At 58.1% G+C, this 14,022-nt stretch overlaps 8 protein-coding genes across 8 annotated transcripts; 1 reads left to right on the top strand and 7 right to left on the bottom strand.

Moving 5' to 3' along the window:
* Positions 1 to 219: 219 nt before the first annotated feature.
* On the bottom strand, positions 220 to 970 carry SCHCODRAFT_01146142 (uncharacterized protein; the record flags this gene model as incomplete). The annotated part of the gene is made up of 4 exons (XM_003035180.1): positions 220 to 340; positions 393 to 514; positions 572 to 652; positions 707 to 970. The coding sequence occupies 4 exons, from the start codon at positions 968 to 970 to the stop codon at positions 220 to 222; spliced, it is 588 nt and encodes a 195-aa protein (XP_003035226.1).
* A 793-nt stretch (positions 971 to 1,763) lies between these two features.
* On the bottom strand, positions 1,764 to 2,882 carry SCHCODRAFT_02605911 (uncharacterized protein). Its single transcript, XM_003035179.2, has 4 exons — positions 2,754 to 2,882; positions 2,304 to 2,696; positions 1,999 to 2,252; positions 1,764 to 1,949 (listed from the first exon to the last, which is right to left on the bottom strand). The coding sequence occupies exons 1-4, from the start codon at positions 2,848 to 2,850 to the stop codon at positions 1,920 to 1,922; spliced, it is 774 nt and encodes a 257-aa protein (XP_003035225.1). The 5' UTR covers positions 2,851 to 2,882; the 3' UTR covers positions 1,764 to 1,919.
* A 232-nt stretch (positions 2,883 to 3,114) lies between these two features.
* On the top strand, positions 3,115 to 5,323 carry SCHCODRAFT_02605913 (citrate synthase-like protein). Its single transcript, XM_003035990.2, has 13 exons — positions 3,115 to 3,193; positions 3,245 to 3,307; positions 3,357 to 3,395; positions 3,446 to 3,520; positions 3,573 to 3,775; positions 3,830 to 4,188; positions 4,275 to 4,485; positions 4,539 to 4,650; positions 4,704 to 4,745; positions 4,801 to 4,875; positions 4,936 to 4,966; positions 5,020 to 5,085; positions 5,143 to 5,323. The coding sequence occupies exons 1-13, from the start codon at positions 3,134 to 3,136 to the stop codon at positions 5,181 to 5,183; spliced, it is 1,377 nt and encodes a 458-aa protein (XP_003036036.1). The 5' UTR covers positions 3,115 to 3,133; the 3' UTR covers positions 5,184 to 5,323.
* SCHCODRAFT_02742766 (uncharacterized protein) lies at positions 5,285 to 7,159 on the bottom strand. The gene is made up of 3 exons (XM_003035178.2): positions 6,617 to 7,159; positions 6,367 to 6,561; positions 5,285 to 6,308 (listed from the first exon to the last, which is right to left on the bottom strand). The coding sequence occupies exons 1-3, from the start codon at positions 6,714 to 6,716 to the stop codon at positions 5,506 to 5,508; spliced, it is 1,098 nt and encodes a 365-aa protein (XP_003035224.1). The 5' UTR covers positions 6,717 to 7,159; the 3' UTR covers positions 5,285 to 5,505.
* A 335-nt stretch (positions 7,160 to 7,494) lies between these two features.
* Positions 7,495 to 8,238, bottom strand: SCHCODRAFT_02482182 (uncharacterized protein; the record flags this gene model as incomplete). Its single annotated transcript, XM_003035177.2, has 1 exon — positions 7,495 to 8,238. One exon carries the CDS (start codon positions 8,236 to 8,238, stop codon positions 7,495 to 7,497), a length of 744 nt encoding a protein of 247 aa, XP_003035223.1.
* A 617-nt stretch (positions 8,239 to 8,855) lies between these two features.
* SCHCODRAFT_02482716 (uncharacterized protein) lies at positions 8,856 to 9,086 on the bottom strand (the record flags this gene model as incomplete). Its single annotated transcript, XM_003035176.2, has 1 exon — positions 8,856 to 9,086. One exon carries the CDS (start codon positions 9,084 to 9,086, stop codon positions 8,856 to 8,858), a length of 231 nt encoding a protein of 76 aa, XP_003035222.1.
* A 500-nt stretch (positions 9,087 to 9,586) lies between these two features.
* Positions 9,587 to 10,798, bottom strand: SCHCODRAFT_02695012 (uncharacterized protein; the record flags this gene model as incomplete). Its single annotated transcript, XM_050346871.1, has 3 exons — positions 9,587 to 10,055; positions 10,109 to 10,736; positions 10,792 to 10,798. 3 exons carry the CDS (start codon positions 10,796 to 10,798, stop codon positions 9,587 to 9,589), a joined length of 1,104 nt encoding a protein of 367 aa, XP_050202827.1.
* Positions 10,799 to 11,432: 634 nt separating this feature from the next.
* On the bottom strand, positions 11,433 to 13,818 carry SCHCODRAFT_02605924 (heat shock protein HSS1). The gene is made up of 5 exons (XM_003035174.2): positions 13,567 to 13,818; positions 13,371 to 13,515; positions 12,907 to 13,318; positions 12,030 to 12,854; positions 11,433 to 11,976 (listed from the first exon to the last, which is right to left on the bottom strand). The coding sequence occupies exons 1-5, from the start codon at positions 13,761 to 13,763 to the stop codon at positions 11,609 to 11,611; spliced, it is 1,947 nt and encodes a 648-aa protein (XP_003035220.1). The 5' UTR covers positions 13,764 to 13,818; the 3' UTR covers positions 11,433 to 11,608.
* Positions 13,819 to 14,022: the final 204 nt, after the last annotated feature.

Consider the following 14,022-nt stretch of genomic DNA (forward strand, 5'->3'; position numbering starts at 1 on the left):
GGGGCAATCGCCACCACTCAACTTGAAAAGACACGATTGGTTCATAGAAGCAAAGCCAACTGGTATCATAAAGTGCGCCCTCAAGTAAATAAACAGTTCACCGAAGTCCAGAGTCCACTGATGTTAAGGATCGTGCTACCCAAGGTCATAAGGGCGTCACTACCCCGTCATTCAGACCGTGCGACATGACTGACATCTATCCGACCCCAAGCCCGAGACTCAAGCGATGGTCTTCGACCCGTGGAGGTAGAGGTTCAGGTTGTTGTAAGAGATGGTGTCGGTGGAGTTGGTCAGGCCGAGGAGCGGCTGCCAGCCGTTGGAGATCAGGGTGTCAGTGCTGCTGTGCGTTCATGAGTACATGGTGATTGGCCGAAGTGGGTAAGGGAACGCACCTGGGCCAGTCCGCCGATCCAATGTCGCTCAACGCGCTGTAGATGAAGTCGATGAAGTTCTGCTGGGTGATGGGGCAGCCTTCGGGCTGCCACGCGCAGTCACCGACAATGCCGGCGTAGATCTATGGAAGGGTGTGTGTGAGCGAGATGGGATGAGAGCCCGAAGAATGAGGGCTCACGTTGTAGTCGAGGCTGGGCTGCGCCCACAAGCAGTTCAGGTTCTGGTTGTCGCAGCTCCCGAGACCTTGGACGGTGCTGGGCTGCAAAAATCATCAGCGTCAGGCAAGTAGCGAACGATGGTCAAAATCACACACCCCGATATCGCCACTGCTGACAGCGACCGCGACGCACGCCTTGTTGCCGAAGAGATTGCCAGTGCCCTGCTCGCCGTTGATGGCATTGTCGTCGCCGCGGCACGCCTCCATGAGGTTGCCCTGGTACGGCTCGTACTGGATGTAGCCGCCCCAGCCGTGCACCGCGGCGTAGCAATTTCCGCCGTTGTCGCACGTCGGCGAGTCAGCGGCAGCAACGGCGGCGATGGCGGCGGAGAGGGTCGAGGCGAAGAGGGCGAACTTCATTGTGGAGGTGGAGGAGGGGTGAAGGGGGACAAGGGATAGTACTGGAGAGTCGAAGGTCGAGTGAGTACTGGGGACCACCGACCTGCACACCCGTGCTTTTATACGCTGATCCCGAGGGAACCCAGATGGATTCGCTGTGAAAGCCTGTGAAGCCAAGCGAAGTTGCATGCGCCAACCGGCGGCGCCGTCCAGCGAAGATACCGAGGTAACGGTCGAAATACCCGTCGTTTCGACCAGACGCTGAGCGCTGAGGGCCGACGACAACGGCATGCTCGATGCGGTCATAGGCCACTTTGCAGGAATGCTGCACTGCCGCACGACCTAGTATACGCCTTGCGGCGTGCGCCAAAGTCCATCGAGGTCAGAAGTCCATGTCCCACAGGCCCAAGTTTGCATCAACTCTCAAGTTCACGGCCTTGCAGCAATGTCGACGCATGTTGGAGGCGAGGCTTGTAGTATACTGCGTTTCATCAGAGAGAGAATGGTTTCCGAGGATAGCGAGGTTATCATATGTGTTCCGGCCGCACAGCCAGAGTCAGAATGCATGCTCGTAGCAGTGCTTGCTGCTACTCGGAATGCTTTCCTGGGATTCACGAGGATCTGCCGACGATCTGCACGAGAGGTTGTGTTTTGTTGTTGACCGGACCTATTGCTGTATCAGCGCTAGCTTAGACTCAAGAAGAGTGGCGTACTTATTCTGAAGTTGCGCATACCGTATACCGGTTATTGGGACTGAAGCAATGCGGATACTCATTTTGACTTACATGGCACTTAGAGAGGAAGTAGAAGGAGAATGCTCGCCAAAACCCTCCAACGTGTTCACCACGAGAAAATCGTACCCGAAAGCCATGATCATCTGAGGATGTACAGGAAATAAATACTGGCCACACGCGCCATAGTTCACAGCTCGTAGACCACCAGTGCACTACTGGTAGACTACAGCCGACCACTACTTCCGCTTCTTGCCCTTTTTACCAGACTAAAGAAGGGTAAGTATGTATAGACGATACCTAGGCGGAAGCACGCACAGATCGTGCAGTCGACGTGGCGCTTTCGGCGTCGCTCGATACGTAGCCTGATGCGGATGCTGGAGTGGAGGGAGTAGGAGGGCGCAGGCCGGGGGCAATGCCGTTCAAGGCTTTGGCGGGGGTAAGTTGAGGGGATGCAGGAGGGAGTTGAGCAGTCTTGGCGTTCGGTGTGCCAGGGGCGTTTGGTGCCGGTGTGTTGGCGCGCAATACGATGGGGACGGGCTGGAATTTTGCCTTGCGGGCATACTTTTGCTCTGTAATTGTCGTCAGAGATGGAAGAGGGAACCGAAGAGATAGCGACACACCGAGATCGGTCCTTGCTTCATGTATTTTCTCAAAAGTAGCACGTATCTTCTCGTTTGCGTATATCTCGCTTGCCGACTGGAAGATGAACTGGCCCCAGCCCTCGACAAAGGAGTTTGCCTCGCCAACGACCTCAGCAATTTCGACCTCGACCTCCTTCTCCGCTGCCTGAAAGCTGCTCCAGAGATCGTCCCCAATAGACCCCTTCTGAAGGAGAACGCTGAGCGCGGGCTTGTCCTCGCGAAGGCGAACGATGCGTTGCACGTCCTGCACTGCGCGACGAACGAGTGCAGCTTTGAGTAGCGAGTCTGGCGCTGGCGGATCGGTCATGCGGACAAGGGTCATGTACACATTCCGTTCCTTGTGAGGCGGGAAGTACGGGTCGGGGACTTTGCCTGGGGGAGGCAAAAGCGCGTCAATTGGAGTGTCACTCGGTTGGCAGTCAAACTTACGTGCAGCGCGATTGCGGTAGAAGTGACTAAAGGCATAGAGACCTCCAATTATAATGAATAAGTAGGCGACCGGGGCAAGGACCGTGGCGGAGGCCATGATGGCGGGAGGAGGAGACAGACGTGCTGAGCTCGACGACGGCGGCGAGACTGGAATCGTGGCAGCCACACACGTGACTCCACGCGGCATGCGGTCCGATATCTCCGCACGGCACTTGCCGTGATAGCACGTGGTCCGGTCTCCGGTTTGGATCTGATGCCGACCCCGGTGTGCCGACGGTTCCCCGCGTTCGTGTGCGGGGTGGGCAGATGACCTCCCAAGTATTTAGGATGCGCGAGTTCGTGCGTGAGTACGCGCAGAACCCGGCTCTCCTCCTGCTCTCATGTTGTCCCGCAGACTCTCTACGCTTCGTGTTCCGTTCGCAAGGCAGGCGTCGTCCCAGGTGAGCTTCTAGCGCGTCACTGGCGCGCTATCCTCATCTCCGAGCTTGCAGGCAACGCTTCGCCAAGTACTGGAGGAGGTCGTCCCCGTCAAGCAAGAGAGACTGAAGAAGCTGGTCAGTACCCATCGCAAGTGACACTCGACCGTTCCTCAGCCCCTCTCAGAAAGCAGAACATGGTCAAGCTGTCCTGGGCGATGTCAAGGTGCGCGTGATCTCCGTTCACTGCTTCATACCTGACGCGTTGGTCTGTAGGTAGAGAACCTCATCGGGGGCATGCGAGGCCTCAAGTCCATACTCTGGGAAGCCTCCGTCCTCGACCCTAACGAGGTCCGCTTCGTCCTACTCCCGCAATCCTTCCTATTCTCAAGCTCCTTCCCAGGGTATACGCTTCCACGGCAGGACAATACCCGAGTGCCAGAAGGTACTCCCGCCAGCCCCAGGTGGAAAGGAGATGACTGCCGAGAGTATGCTGTGGCTCCTGATGACCGGTCAAGTCCCTACTCCGGAGCAATCGCGCGACCTATCCCGCGAACTCGCGGAGAAGGGCGAGCTGCCGACCACTATTACGCGTCTCATCGACTCGTAAGCCCCCACTTTCTTCCCTCACCTCCTCAACTATGCTCACCCCAACGTCAGGCTACCACCTACCCTTCACCCCATGACCCAGCTTGGCATCGGCGTCGCCGCCCTCAACCATGATTCCGCCTTCCAGTCCGCCTATGAGCGCGGCATCAAGAAGACTGAGTACTGGCACTATGCCCTCGAGGACGCCCTCACCCTCATCGCCCGCCTGCCTGCCCTCGCTGCGCGTATATATCACAACATCTACCACCCAGGCACGGCGCTTCCACCGCTCAATAAGGACATGGATCTTGTTGGGAACTACACCCAGATGCTAGGCTTCGGGGACAACAAGGACTTGACGGAGTACCTGAGGCTGTATATCGCCTTACATGGGGACCATGAGGGAGGCAATGCGTCAGCGCACACGTCGCGTGAGTATTCATATTACCCTAGACTTTCCTGCATTCCCCTTCTATGGCCTACAGCGTCGACGTTCCATGCTCATTTACCTCTTCAGACCTCGTTGGCTCAACACTCTCCGACCCCTTCCTTTCCTACTCCGCTGCGCTGTTCGCTCTCGCCGGTCCACTCCATGGTCTCGCAAACCAGGAGGTCCTTCGCTGGCAGCTGGCGATGCAGAAGGAGCTCGGCAGTGGGCATGAGGTCTCGCACGAGGACATCAAGGCCTACCTCTGGAAGACGCTGAAGAGTGGGCAAGTTGTGCCAGGGTAAACTTAGTTCATGCATGATCATCGACTTAAGCTGACGGCATGTATTCTAGGTATGGCCACGGTGTGCTACGCGCACCGGATCCCCGCTTCGTTGCACTCCAAGAATTCTGCGACGCCAGGCCGGACCTGCTCAAGAGTCCGACCATCTCGCTCGTTAAGAAGGTGGGTGTCGAGGTGTACTCCCCAACATCGCTCGCACTAACGTATTTCCATAGACGTATGAGGTCGCGCCGGATGTCTTGAAGGAGCATGGCAAGGTTCGTCGTCTTCTCTACCGTTCAACAAATTCCGGACCTAACCATCGTCATCCAGACGAAGAACCCCTACCCGAACGTCGACGCCACGTCTGGCTGCGTGCTCTACCACTATGGGCTGAAGGAGTTCAAGGTATGCCACCCTGTGCCACAAATGTTCTCGACTTGTTCATTGAATGTATCCTCCTCGCAGTACTACACCGTCATCTTCGGCGTGTCGCGCGGTATGTGGTCCCATAAGCGTGAATCTATGGACGATGCTGACATTCTGTTCTAGCCCTTGGCTGCCTGACGCAGATCGTGTGGGCGCGCGCCCTCGGGCTGCCCATCGAGCGGCCGAAGTGTAAGTCGCTATCAACACACGAACAGGGACATTCCGCTGACGCTGTCATCCCCTTAGCGCTTTCCATGGATGCGGTCGAGTCTCTGATCGGCAAGTAGGGACGAGGGGGCGTTAAGCGCAAGAGCTTTAAGCATCGGGCGTCGCATTCTAGAAGATCCTTTGGGAACAAACGTGTAAAGTAATGACCATTGTATACTACGCAATGCAAGAAATGTGCAGAACTTCCAAGTGTCCGTGAGATAAGCAGGGAAGATTATAAGTGAGTATATAAGGTATGCAAGTGAAGAGACCAGAGAGAAATCGAGAATAGATGTGAGGATTAGATGAAGACGAGAAATGTGATAGAGAAACGGTAATCTATGGTAACAGATGGTAGCGAGACGAACAGAGAGGAGGGATTTGAGCAGGGAGATGAAGACTTCAGCACAGCAGCGCGGAGATCGCCATGTCGCGAGCCGTGCGGATCCCGAGCGCGGCGCGCTCCGCCCTCAGCTCGGCAACATCCTTCTGCGCCGCCGCCAGCCTCTCTTGCAAGGTATCGTAGCGGTCATCACAGAGACAGTGGCGCGAAACGTACTCGTCGGCCCATCCCTCCAGGAGGCTTTCCACCAGTTCCTGGAGCTCTTCCTTCGCTGCCTCCGCCTCGGTCAGGCGGGCGCGAGTCTCGTTGAGACGCGCACGGGTCTCGTCCAGATCGCGCAGTGCGTTCCACCTCTCATCCGCCTCCCACTGCGTGTCCTCCTGCCACTCCTCCATATCCTTCAGTTCGTGCCTCATGTTTTCAACTTCGAGCTGCGCGTCCTCCAGCTGGCTCTTCGCCATATCCAGCCTGCGTTCGAGGTCTTCCGCCATATTCCAAGCTTGGTTGGCCTCGATCTCGGACAGCTTTGCGTCTTCCTTAGCGTCATCAGCGCGCTCTGTCTCCTCCTCTAACGCTTCTTCCGCGTCCTGCAACTCTTCTTGGGCCTCCTGCAACTGGCGGGCGACTTGCGCGCGAGCAGCCTCGGCGGCCGCGGCGCGTCTCTCCGCGCTGTCGAGGTCGCTCGTCGTCTTCACGGTCCTCTCCGCAAGGATGAGGTTGGTGGCCTTGAGGGTCGCGTTCTCCGCGTAGGCGAAGCGCAGGAGGGTTTGAAGCTCGGTCACGTTTGTCGGGAGGCCATTCGTCGGTCGGTTGTTGTTTGGTAGCTCATGAGTGGGCACGCGCTCGATGCGCACGGGGACGACTACGCATAGACCGTCAGCATACGAGCTCTCGACGTGCCACATAGATGTGGCACTCACCATCGCCGTCGTCGCTGCGGGCGCGCTTGGAGGGGGTGGGTGGGTTTTCAACGTCTTCGCTCTCGCTGTCTTCGACCTCGCGAGAGCGCTTGGGTGAGCGGGAGGGGCTGGGGGCCTGCGAACGAATAGGTGGGGAAGGTGGCGGTGTCTGGAAAGCATTCCTCGCGCGCCAGGGTGCGTTCAGCAAACGGAGACCTGCAGGCCACAAGTGAGCACTGTGTCCCATATAGCTCGTAAGGACGCATCTTACCCAAGCTCTGCTCTGCTCTGATGTTTGCAGTGGGGTTGGGGGTCAGCGGGAGGGAGATGAGACCAGGGGAGCCAGAAGAGACGCTGATGTAGGACTGCATAGTTCGTTCGGGCTGGTTAGACGTGCTGAAAAGGATGGCTGGTATGTTCAAGATGGGTGTTCAGATGAAAGGAACAACCCATCAGCTCGGGCCCTTATAAGCGCCTCGCATTCTTGTTTATGACCAGCACACGCGCCGACCAGCGTGACAAGTGTCACGACATAGACCAGAATCGCAGGGCGCATGTCGTGTGTATGTCGCGGGATGCACGGTGACAAAGGTGCAACGAGGCAGGATTCCCTTTCGGCATCCGACAGCTGATAAGATGGGGCTGAAAGAGGGCTGCGGTATCCGTGGGAGGCGCATCGATTCATGAGGAGGATCGCGTCTTTGTCTATGTCACACGAGGCGGTGTGGCCACTTGCCACAGCCGGGAGGTCCGCGCGTCGGAATGGTGGCTGGAGGTCATTGTACTTCTGAGGCGGTATAGACCTGGCGGAAGTATAAGAGCTGGAAACAACATCCACTCGACAAAAGATGCGGAAGGAGGCAAGTGACGGTGACGACCGTGCATGCCACATCAGAGGTCGGCATTTGCCGAGGCTGAGGTTCAACCACCGCGTCGTGCTACACCCCGCTTTTGAGGTCCGTGCTGGCCTTCATATTGCGTAGCACACCTTGGGTGAACAGTCTCCTGTTGACGCTGTCTACCATCTGCTAACGTCCAGACATTCCCGGTATGACAGGGACACTGATGAGTTGAATTCATCAAAATATAGCTTTCGATACACGGCTTGAAAAGAAAACAATGAAGGACAGTGGTACTGATACACGATGCTCAGAAGATCCAAAAGAGAATGTCCAGGAAAAAGTGCAGCATGATAATGGGAATGCTCATGATGAACATGAACGGTGCAGCGAGCAAGAATATGAAGGCCGGGAAGAAGAATGGGACGCAGAACAGGAAGGGGATAGAGAGAAAGAAGAAGGGGATGAAGCGGGGGCCGCGACGACCGAAGTGTTTTCCGAAGCGGTGTGGCCAGCGAGAGGAGCCATAGCCGTCGAAGTCGCGACCGCGGTGTCTGGACGAAGTGGTGACTTCGTTGAGCGGTGCGAAATGGAAAGAGTAGACTAACCTGTGTCCCCATCGACCGCCCCATCGACTGCCCCGCATCTCCATGTGCGCCTCCTTCGCATCGTGCTTCGCGTCCAGATCTGCCTGCCTTCCTGGTTTCGCTCCCCCTGCCTCTGCCCCAGCACCCTCAGGCATCCCCATATTCCACCAGAAAGCCGGCGTCATTGGGCACCCGCGCGCGTACATGCTACGATAGTACGCCTTCTTCATCGCGTGCCGGGCGTGCCAGTGCCCCCACCACGACTCGACCCAAGGGTTCCCCCTCCATCGTGAGTGCCAGTAGGACCAGTGGGGGATCGATTCGTCCGATTTCGGGTCCCGCGGGTCGGTGTGGTGGTGATGATGATGGTGATGGTGGTGGCCCGCCTTCGCGGAGGTGGCGAAGCACGACGCTGGCGGTACCGGTAGCGGCCAAGTTAGCGCGATGCGCCGCGGGTCAGATACCATCGGCCGGCTGGCGCTGAGGGTGCGCGAGGCGCAAGAATACAGGGAGCGCATAGAACTCGATGGCGCTGGGGACGTAGCCGCATGCGCGAACGCACCGCGCGCCGCTGCGAAGGCCGAAGAGTGCAACATCGAGACAGGAAGCAGTATATGCTCTAGGACCACGGAGAAGGATCAGACGTATAGAGCACCCAAGGAACCCCCAAGGATGAAGATCATGGCCAAGTGAGCGCTAGTGAGCATCCTTATATCGAAGTGAACTTACCAAGCCGAGGGCACGCGCGTCAGCTCCGTATGCGTATTCCGTCGGCCGGACAAGTTTAGCCTTGGTAAGCCCACAAAATTGATGATGCAAGGAGCTTCACGTCAATGAAAAGCCCTCCGCTGGACCGCCCGAAGTAGAACAACAGCACGGAGGAGGCCCGTTGGATGTTCGCCGTCGGAGGCAGAGTCACAGGCTCGGCATGTCCTCCCTCGGAGATTGCCGAGCGGCGAACCATAACCAGGCCAAACAAGACGGACTTCCCACCTCGGCAGCTCGCTGAGGTGTCCGAGACGCCTCACACCACGCCGCTATCATTACGAGTCGATTGAAGTATCAGTATAGGAAGCAGACGGTATCACCGATTCGCCTGGGCTAGCGTATAGTCGTAGGAAGGAGCGGTGGTGAGAGGGAACGCCCATGCGTCTCCTGCATGAGGGTGCGAAGGATCGTCTTTGGTATCGAGCGAAGGGTCTTCTTTGGTATCGTCGCCATGATATATAACAACAAGAAACGTAGCAACTGTCTGAACCGAGAGAAATGTAGTGTACTTTGTACGTTCAAATGTAGTGTACAACACGCAAAACATTCAACTGATTCATGGCTACGTACGAGACCGTTCGCTGGATCCGACTACGTCTGCCACTGGAGCAACAACGTCGACAGCCTAAGCGATACCCAGAGCACGACATTCGGCCTACCAGCGACAGTCAGGTATACTGAGACGACGAGAGATGATGATATCGATAGTGTCAATGCCCGTCCACGCGGGAGCCGGCCAGCGCCCATTCCAACGGGGCTCACGTCCTGTCCGCGCAGAACTCGGCAGGCAGATAGCAACAACGAGAGCTATGGGAAGTGAAGGGAGCTGAGCTCAAGGCGGTGAAGCTGAGCTATTGAAAGATGAAGGCGACCAAGTAACCCAAAGAAACGGAGTTGGTAACCCAAAGAGACAGAGAACAGACGGTGTCCGAGAGATAGGTGATGTACAGAAGAAGTGGGCGCAGCCCTGTGCATGGCGTTTCTCAGAGCCGCGGTGCTCGCTCAGAAGCATCGCACTTGCTCAGCGACGCCTGTGCGCGGCGCTACTCAGAACCGCCGCGCTTGCGGGGGCGGGCCACCACCCCGGGGAGGCGGTCCGCCTCTCATGGGCATCTGGATGCCTGGCGCGCCGCGCATGGGGTTTGGCGGGTAGCCTCCACGCCCCATCGGCGGGCCGCTCGGGTGAGGGCCTCCCATATGCCCGTGTGGGTGAGGTCCGCCAGGGGGTCCCTGTGGAGGAAAGCCACGGCCGCCTGGCGGCAGGCTGTGGGCGTGCGGCGGCGGACCAGGACGCCCAGGTCCTGGAGGCCCCCCGTGAGGTGGTCCCCCATGTGGCGCGCCGTGCGGCGGGCCCATAGGCGGCGGCCCCCCACGGCCGGGAGGAGGCCCGCCACGTCCTCCAGGCCCAGGCGGCGGGTGCGCGCCTGGCGCAGGAGTGGGTCCGGGGTCGCGGAGGCTGACGGGCGTGGGCGCGGGCGCGGGCCCGTTCTTCTCGGCGGCCTTCATAATCTCGTCGCTGCGGGAAGTGTCAATCAGCAGCGTGCGGATAGCGACGAGACAGGAACGCACTCGAGCAAATTTAGCGCAGCGCACAACACAACCCATTCCACGCAGTCCTCGTTGCCCTCCCCGAGCGTCTGCCAGACCGCCTTCTCCTCCGGCGTCTTGCCGGTGATGCTGATCCTCGTGCCACCGCCGTTCGGGCCCGGCGGGTTTTTCTGGATCTTGCCAAACTCGATGCGCTTCGGGGGTATATTGTGGCCCGCGTAGGCGAAATAGAACATGCTCCAGAATGCGGCGTTCGGGTTGGGTTTGGATATTTGGAAGAGCGGTAGATCCGGCGAGTCGGGCGAGGGGAGGGAGAGTTTGTAGATGGGCGATATGACGCCCGTGTTGGCGATGGACCACTTGAGATTGCGCGATGCTTCGCAGCGGACGACGCGGGAGTTGGGCGAACCGCCGTGGCCAGGATCGGACGCAGACCCCTTGCCCGGTGCGTCTTTGCGGGGCGGAAAAAGCTTCGCGACGCAGAGATCGCCCTGCGGCGAAGGGGTCAAGAGGTAGTTTTCCGAGTTGAAGTTGGTATGCAGATACGAGTAGAGGATATTGGAGGGCTGGCCATGAGGAGTGACGATGAGCGTGGGGAGATGGTTGGGTATCGGCGGGTGGTTCGGAGAAGTATACACTGCGTAGATGGCTGGCGGGGATGTCAGCGACGATGTCGGCGAGATAGCAAACAGCAGACGACTCACCGGCCATGGCGCACGATGGAAGATGAGAGGAAGTGAGTGCGGAGAGCACGCCCAAGATGGCAACCGTCCCTGCCAACGCATCGGGTTGATCGACGTTCGCTTGCCAACTGCGCAATCGCGGTCACGGGATCCGTTCACGACGCGCCGCGCGCCCATCCCATCGCCGTCGCCGACCGTCTCATCCTCAGCGCTCGTTCCCCCTCGTAATCTGGCCCCTTTGCCTACAAAATTCCCATGTACCGAGGCCCGACGAGCTGCTAGTGACTCATTGCGAGCCGTAAACTGCCCGCCCATTTACATACAATAGGCGCGTGTTCGCGCGACAAACCCACTGGCGGAAGCGCGTATGATCACCTACGCGCTGATTGCCACAAGATAGTGGATATCGCTTGGGACGTTGGCAATGAATGTGCTTCCCTCTCATCGACGGACGCATCTTCGCGATCTCCTGAGCGACGTTACAAAGACTTTCGAAGAGAACAATGCCTTCGTCCAGCACAACTTCGCTGGTCAGTCTTCGCCCACAACGCGATGTCAATACAACAACGTCGCCTTCGAGAGTGCAAACAACTTCAAGAAGTGTCCTTACCTTTACTTGAACCAGAGTAGACAACATAGACTTCATGATCAGACAACGAGGATGATGCGAGAAAATGCATTGCTCTATCGTACAATTGGTAAATAACTCAGAACATTACGTTGGCGTTAGTCCGCGTAAAGCATGCGTGAAAATCACTAAGCTACAAAAACAACGGAAAGCGCGCAACCCAAGACAGCACAAGAAGAACGAGACCAAGACCCGAGCACGGCGAGGCGCTTAGTCGACCTCCTCGACGGACGGGCCCTCCTCGGACGCGCCAGGCGCACCACCAGGGAAGCCGCCCGGAGCAGCGCCGCCAGGGAAGCCACCCGGTGCACCGCCAGCAGCGCCGTACAGCTTCTGCATGATCGGGTTGGCGACACCCTCGAGCTCCTTCTGGCGGTCCTTGTACTCCTCCTCGGACGCCTCTTGCGAGTTGTCGAGCCAGGTGATGGTCTCGTTGATGGCGGTCTCGAGCTTCGCCTTGTCGCCGGCCTCGAGCTTCTCGGCAACCTTCTCCTCGTTCAAGGTGTTGCGGAGGTTGTACGAGTACGACTCGAGCGCGTTCTTGGCCTGGATGCGGTTGGCGGCAGCCTCGTCCTCAGCTAGAGAAGTAGTCAGTAACAAGTCGGATAGCAAGAGGAAGGAATAGACATACCCTTGTACTTCTCGGCGTCCGAGACCATGCGCTCGATCTCCTCCTTCGACAAGCGGCCCTTGTCGTTGGTGATGGTGATGCGGTTCGACTTGCCGGTGGTCTTGTCGGAGGCGGAGACGTTGAGGATACCGTTGGCGTCGATGTCGAAGGTGACCTCGATCTGAGGAACACCACGCGGCGCAGGCGGGATGCCGGAGAGCTCGAACTTGCCGAGGAGGTTGTTGTCCTTCGTGCGCGCACGCTCACCCTCGTAGACCTGGATGAGCACACCCGGCTGGTTGTCGGAGTACGTCGAGAAGGTCTCGGACTTCTTCGTAGGGACGGTGGTGTTGCGCTTGATGAGCGGGGTCATGACACCACCGGCGGTCTCGATACCGAGCGAGAGCGGCGCGACATCGAGGAGGAGGAGGTCCTGGGTCTTCTCGGACGTGTCGCCGGAGAGGATGGCGGCCTGGACGGCGGCACCGTAGGCGACGGCCTCGTCGGGGTTGATGCTCTTGTTGGGCTCCTTGCCGTTGAAGAAGTCCGACACGAGCTTCATGATGCGCGGGATACGGGTCGAGCCACCGACGAGGACGATCTCGTGGACGTTCGACTTGTCGATCTTCGAGTCCCGGAGAACCTTCTCGACGGGCTCGAGCGTGCTGCGGAACAAGTCCTGGCACAACTCCTCGAAGCGAGCACGGGTGAGGGAGGTGTAGAAGTCGATGCCCTCGTAGAGCGAGTCGATCTCGATGGAGGTCTGGGTGGCGGAGGAGAGGGTGCGCTTGGCACGCTCGCAAGCAGTGCGCAGGCGACGGAGGGCACGCGGGTTCGAGGAGAGATCTGAAGAGTATGTTAGATCGACGCCGATGTGCAAACAATGAGGAAAACTTACCCTTCTTGTTCTTGCGCTTGAACTCCTGAACGAAGTGGTTGACGAGACGGTTGTCGAAGTCCTCACCACCGAGGTGAGTGTCACCGGCGGTGGCCTTCACCTCGAAGATACCCTCTTCGATCGTCAGCAGGGACACATCGAAAGTGCCTCCACCGAGATCGAAGATGAGGACGTTCCGCTCGCCAGTCACCTTCTTGTCGAGGCCGTAGGCGATGGCAGCAGCGGTCGGCTCGTTGATGATACGGAGGACGTTGAGACCGGCGATGGTACCGGCATCCTTCGTGGCCTGACGCTGAGAGTCGTTGAAGTAGGCGGGGACGGTGACGACGGCGTTGTTGATGGTGGTACCGAGGTACGACTCAGCAACTTCGCGCATCTTGCCGAGGACCATGGAGGAGATCTCCTCAGGGGACTACAAAATCAGTTAGATCGGAGCCATAAAATGAAAGATCGGGGCCACATACGAATTCCTTGGTCTCTCCGCGGTACTGGACCTGGATGTAGGGCTTGCCAGCCTTGTCGATGATCTTGAACGGGAAGTGCTTCATGTCCGCCTGAACCTCGGGGTCGCTGAACTTGCGGCCGATGAGGCGCTTGGCGTCGAACACCCTGAACAGAAGTTAGCGATCGAATAAGCGCCGGGTGGCAAGCGGGACGTACGTGTTGTGCGGGTTCATCGCGACCTGGTTCTTCGCCGCGTCACCGACGAGACGCTCAGAGTCGGTGAAGGCGACGTAGGACGGGGTCGTGCGGTTACCCTGGTCGTTGGCAATGATCTCGACACGGTCATTTTGCCAGACACCGACGCAAGAGTAGGTGGTGCCCAGGTCAATGCCGACAGCTTTTGAGGAAGACATTGCGAATGGAGAGCGCGATGGGAGATCGCAGAAGAGTGGAAGTGGAAGTGGAAGTGGAAGTGAAGATGCAAATTCTGAGGAGCCCCCATTTTTCGGCCGGCCTATATATCCCAATCGACGTCCGAGAACAATACAGAAGGTTGAAGAAGATTCGCCTCAAAGTCACGTGGATAATCACGTCAATCCCGTTTGTCGTCCGCTTTTGGCAACCTTTCGTCCTTTCCATGTGTTTCGCCACAATTCACCTCGCTTCCAGGTC

The sequence above is a fragment of the Schizophyllum commune genome, assembly GCF_000143185.2.
Source record: "Schizophyllum commune H4-8 unplaced genomic scaffold SCHCOscaffold_1, whole genome shotgun sequence".
Lineage (NCBI taxonomy): Eukaryota > Fungi > Basidiomycota > Agaricomycetes > Agaricales > Schizophyllaceae > Schizophyllum > Schizophyllum commune.

What these genes read in the sequence shown, in the direction of transcription:
- SCHCODRAFT_02605911 (XM_003035179.2), bottom strand. Translation starts at nt 2,850, where the DNA reads ATGGCCTCCGCCACGGTCCTTGCCCCGGTCGCCTACTTATTCATTATA. An exon ending in CTACCGCAATCGCGCTGCAC is followed by an intron (nt 2,697 to 2,753) that starts GTAAGTTTGACT and finishes TGCCTCCCCCAG; the next exon opens with GCAAAGTCCCCGACCCGTAC. An exon ending in TGAAGCAAGGACCGATCTCG is followed by an intron (nt 2,253 to 2,303) that starts GTGTGTCGCTAT and finishes CGACAATTACAG; the next exon opens with AGCAAAAGTATGCCCGCAAG.
- SCHCODRAFT_02605913 (XM_003035990.2), top strand. Translation starts at nt 3,134, where the DNA reads ATGTTGTCCCGCAGACTCTCTACGCTTCGTGTTCCGTTCGCAAGGCAG. An exon ending in ATTACGCGTCTCATCGACTC is followed by an intron (nt 3,776 to 3,829) that starts GTAAGCCCCCAC and finishes CCCCAACGTCAG; the next exon opens with GCTACCACCTACCCTTCACC. An exon ending in AGTGGGCAAGTTGTGCCAGG is followed by an intron (nt 4,486 to 4,538) that starts GTAAACTTAGTT and finishes CATGTATTCTAG; the next exon opens with GTATGGCCACGGTGTGCTAC.
- SCHCODRAFT_02742766 (XM_003035178.2), bottom strand. Translation starts at nt 6,716, where the DNA reads ATGCAGTCCTACATCAGCGTCTCTTCTGGCTCCCCTGGTCTCATCTCC. An exon ending in CAGAGCAGAGCAGAGCTTGG is followed by an intron (nt 6,562 to 6,616) that starts GTAAGATGCGTC and finishes TGTGGCCTGCAG; the next exon opens with GTCTCCGTTTGCTGAACGCA. An exon ending in CCGCAGCGACGACGGCGATG is followed by an intron (nt 6,309 to 6,366) that starts GTGAGTGCCACA and finishes GTCTATGCGTAG; the next exon opens with TCGTCCCCGTGCGCATCGAG.
- SCHCODRAFT_02605924 (XM_003035174.2), bottom strand. Translation starts at nt 13,763, where the DNA reads ATGTCTTCCTCAAAAGCTGTCGGCATTGACCTGGGCACCACCTACTCT. An exon ending in GCGATGAACCCGCACAACAC is followed by an intron (nt 13,516 to 13,566) that starts GTACGTCCCGCT and finishes ACTTCTGTTCAG; the next exon opens with GGTGTTCGACGCCAAGCGCC. An exon ending in CAAGCGCAAGAACAAGAAGG is followed by an intron (nt 12,855 to 12,906) that starts GTAAGTTTTCCT and finishes CATACTCTTCAG; the next exon opens with ATCTCTCCTCGAACCCGCGT.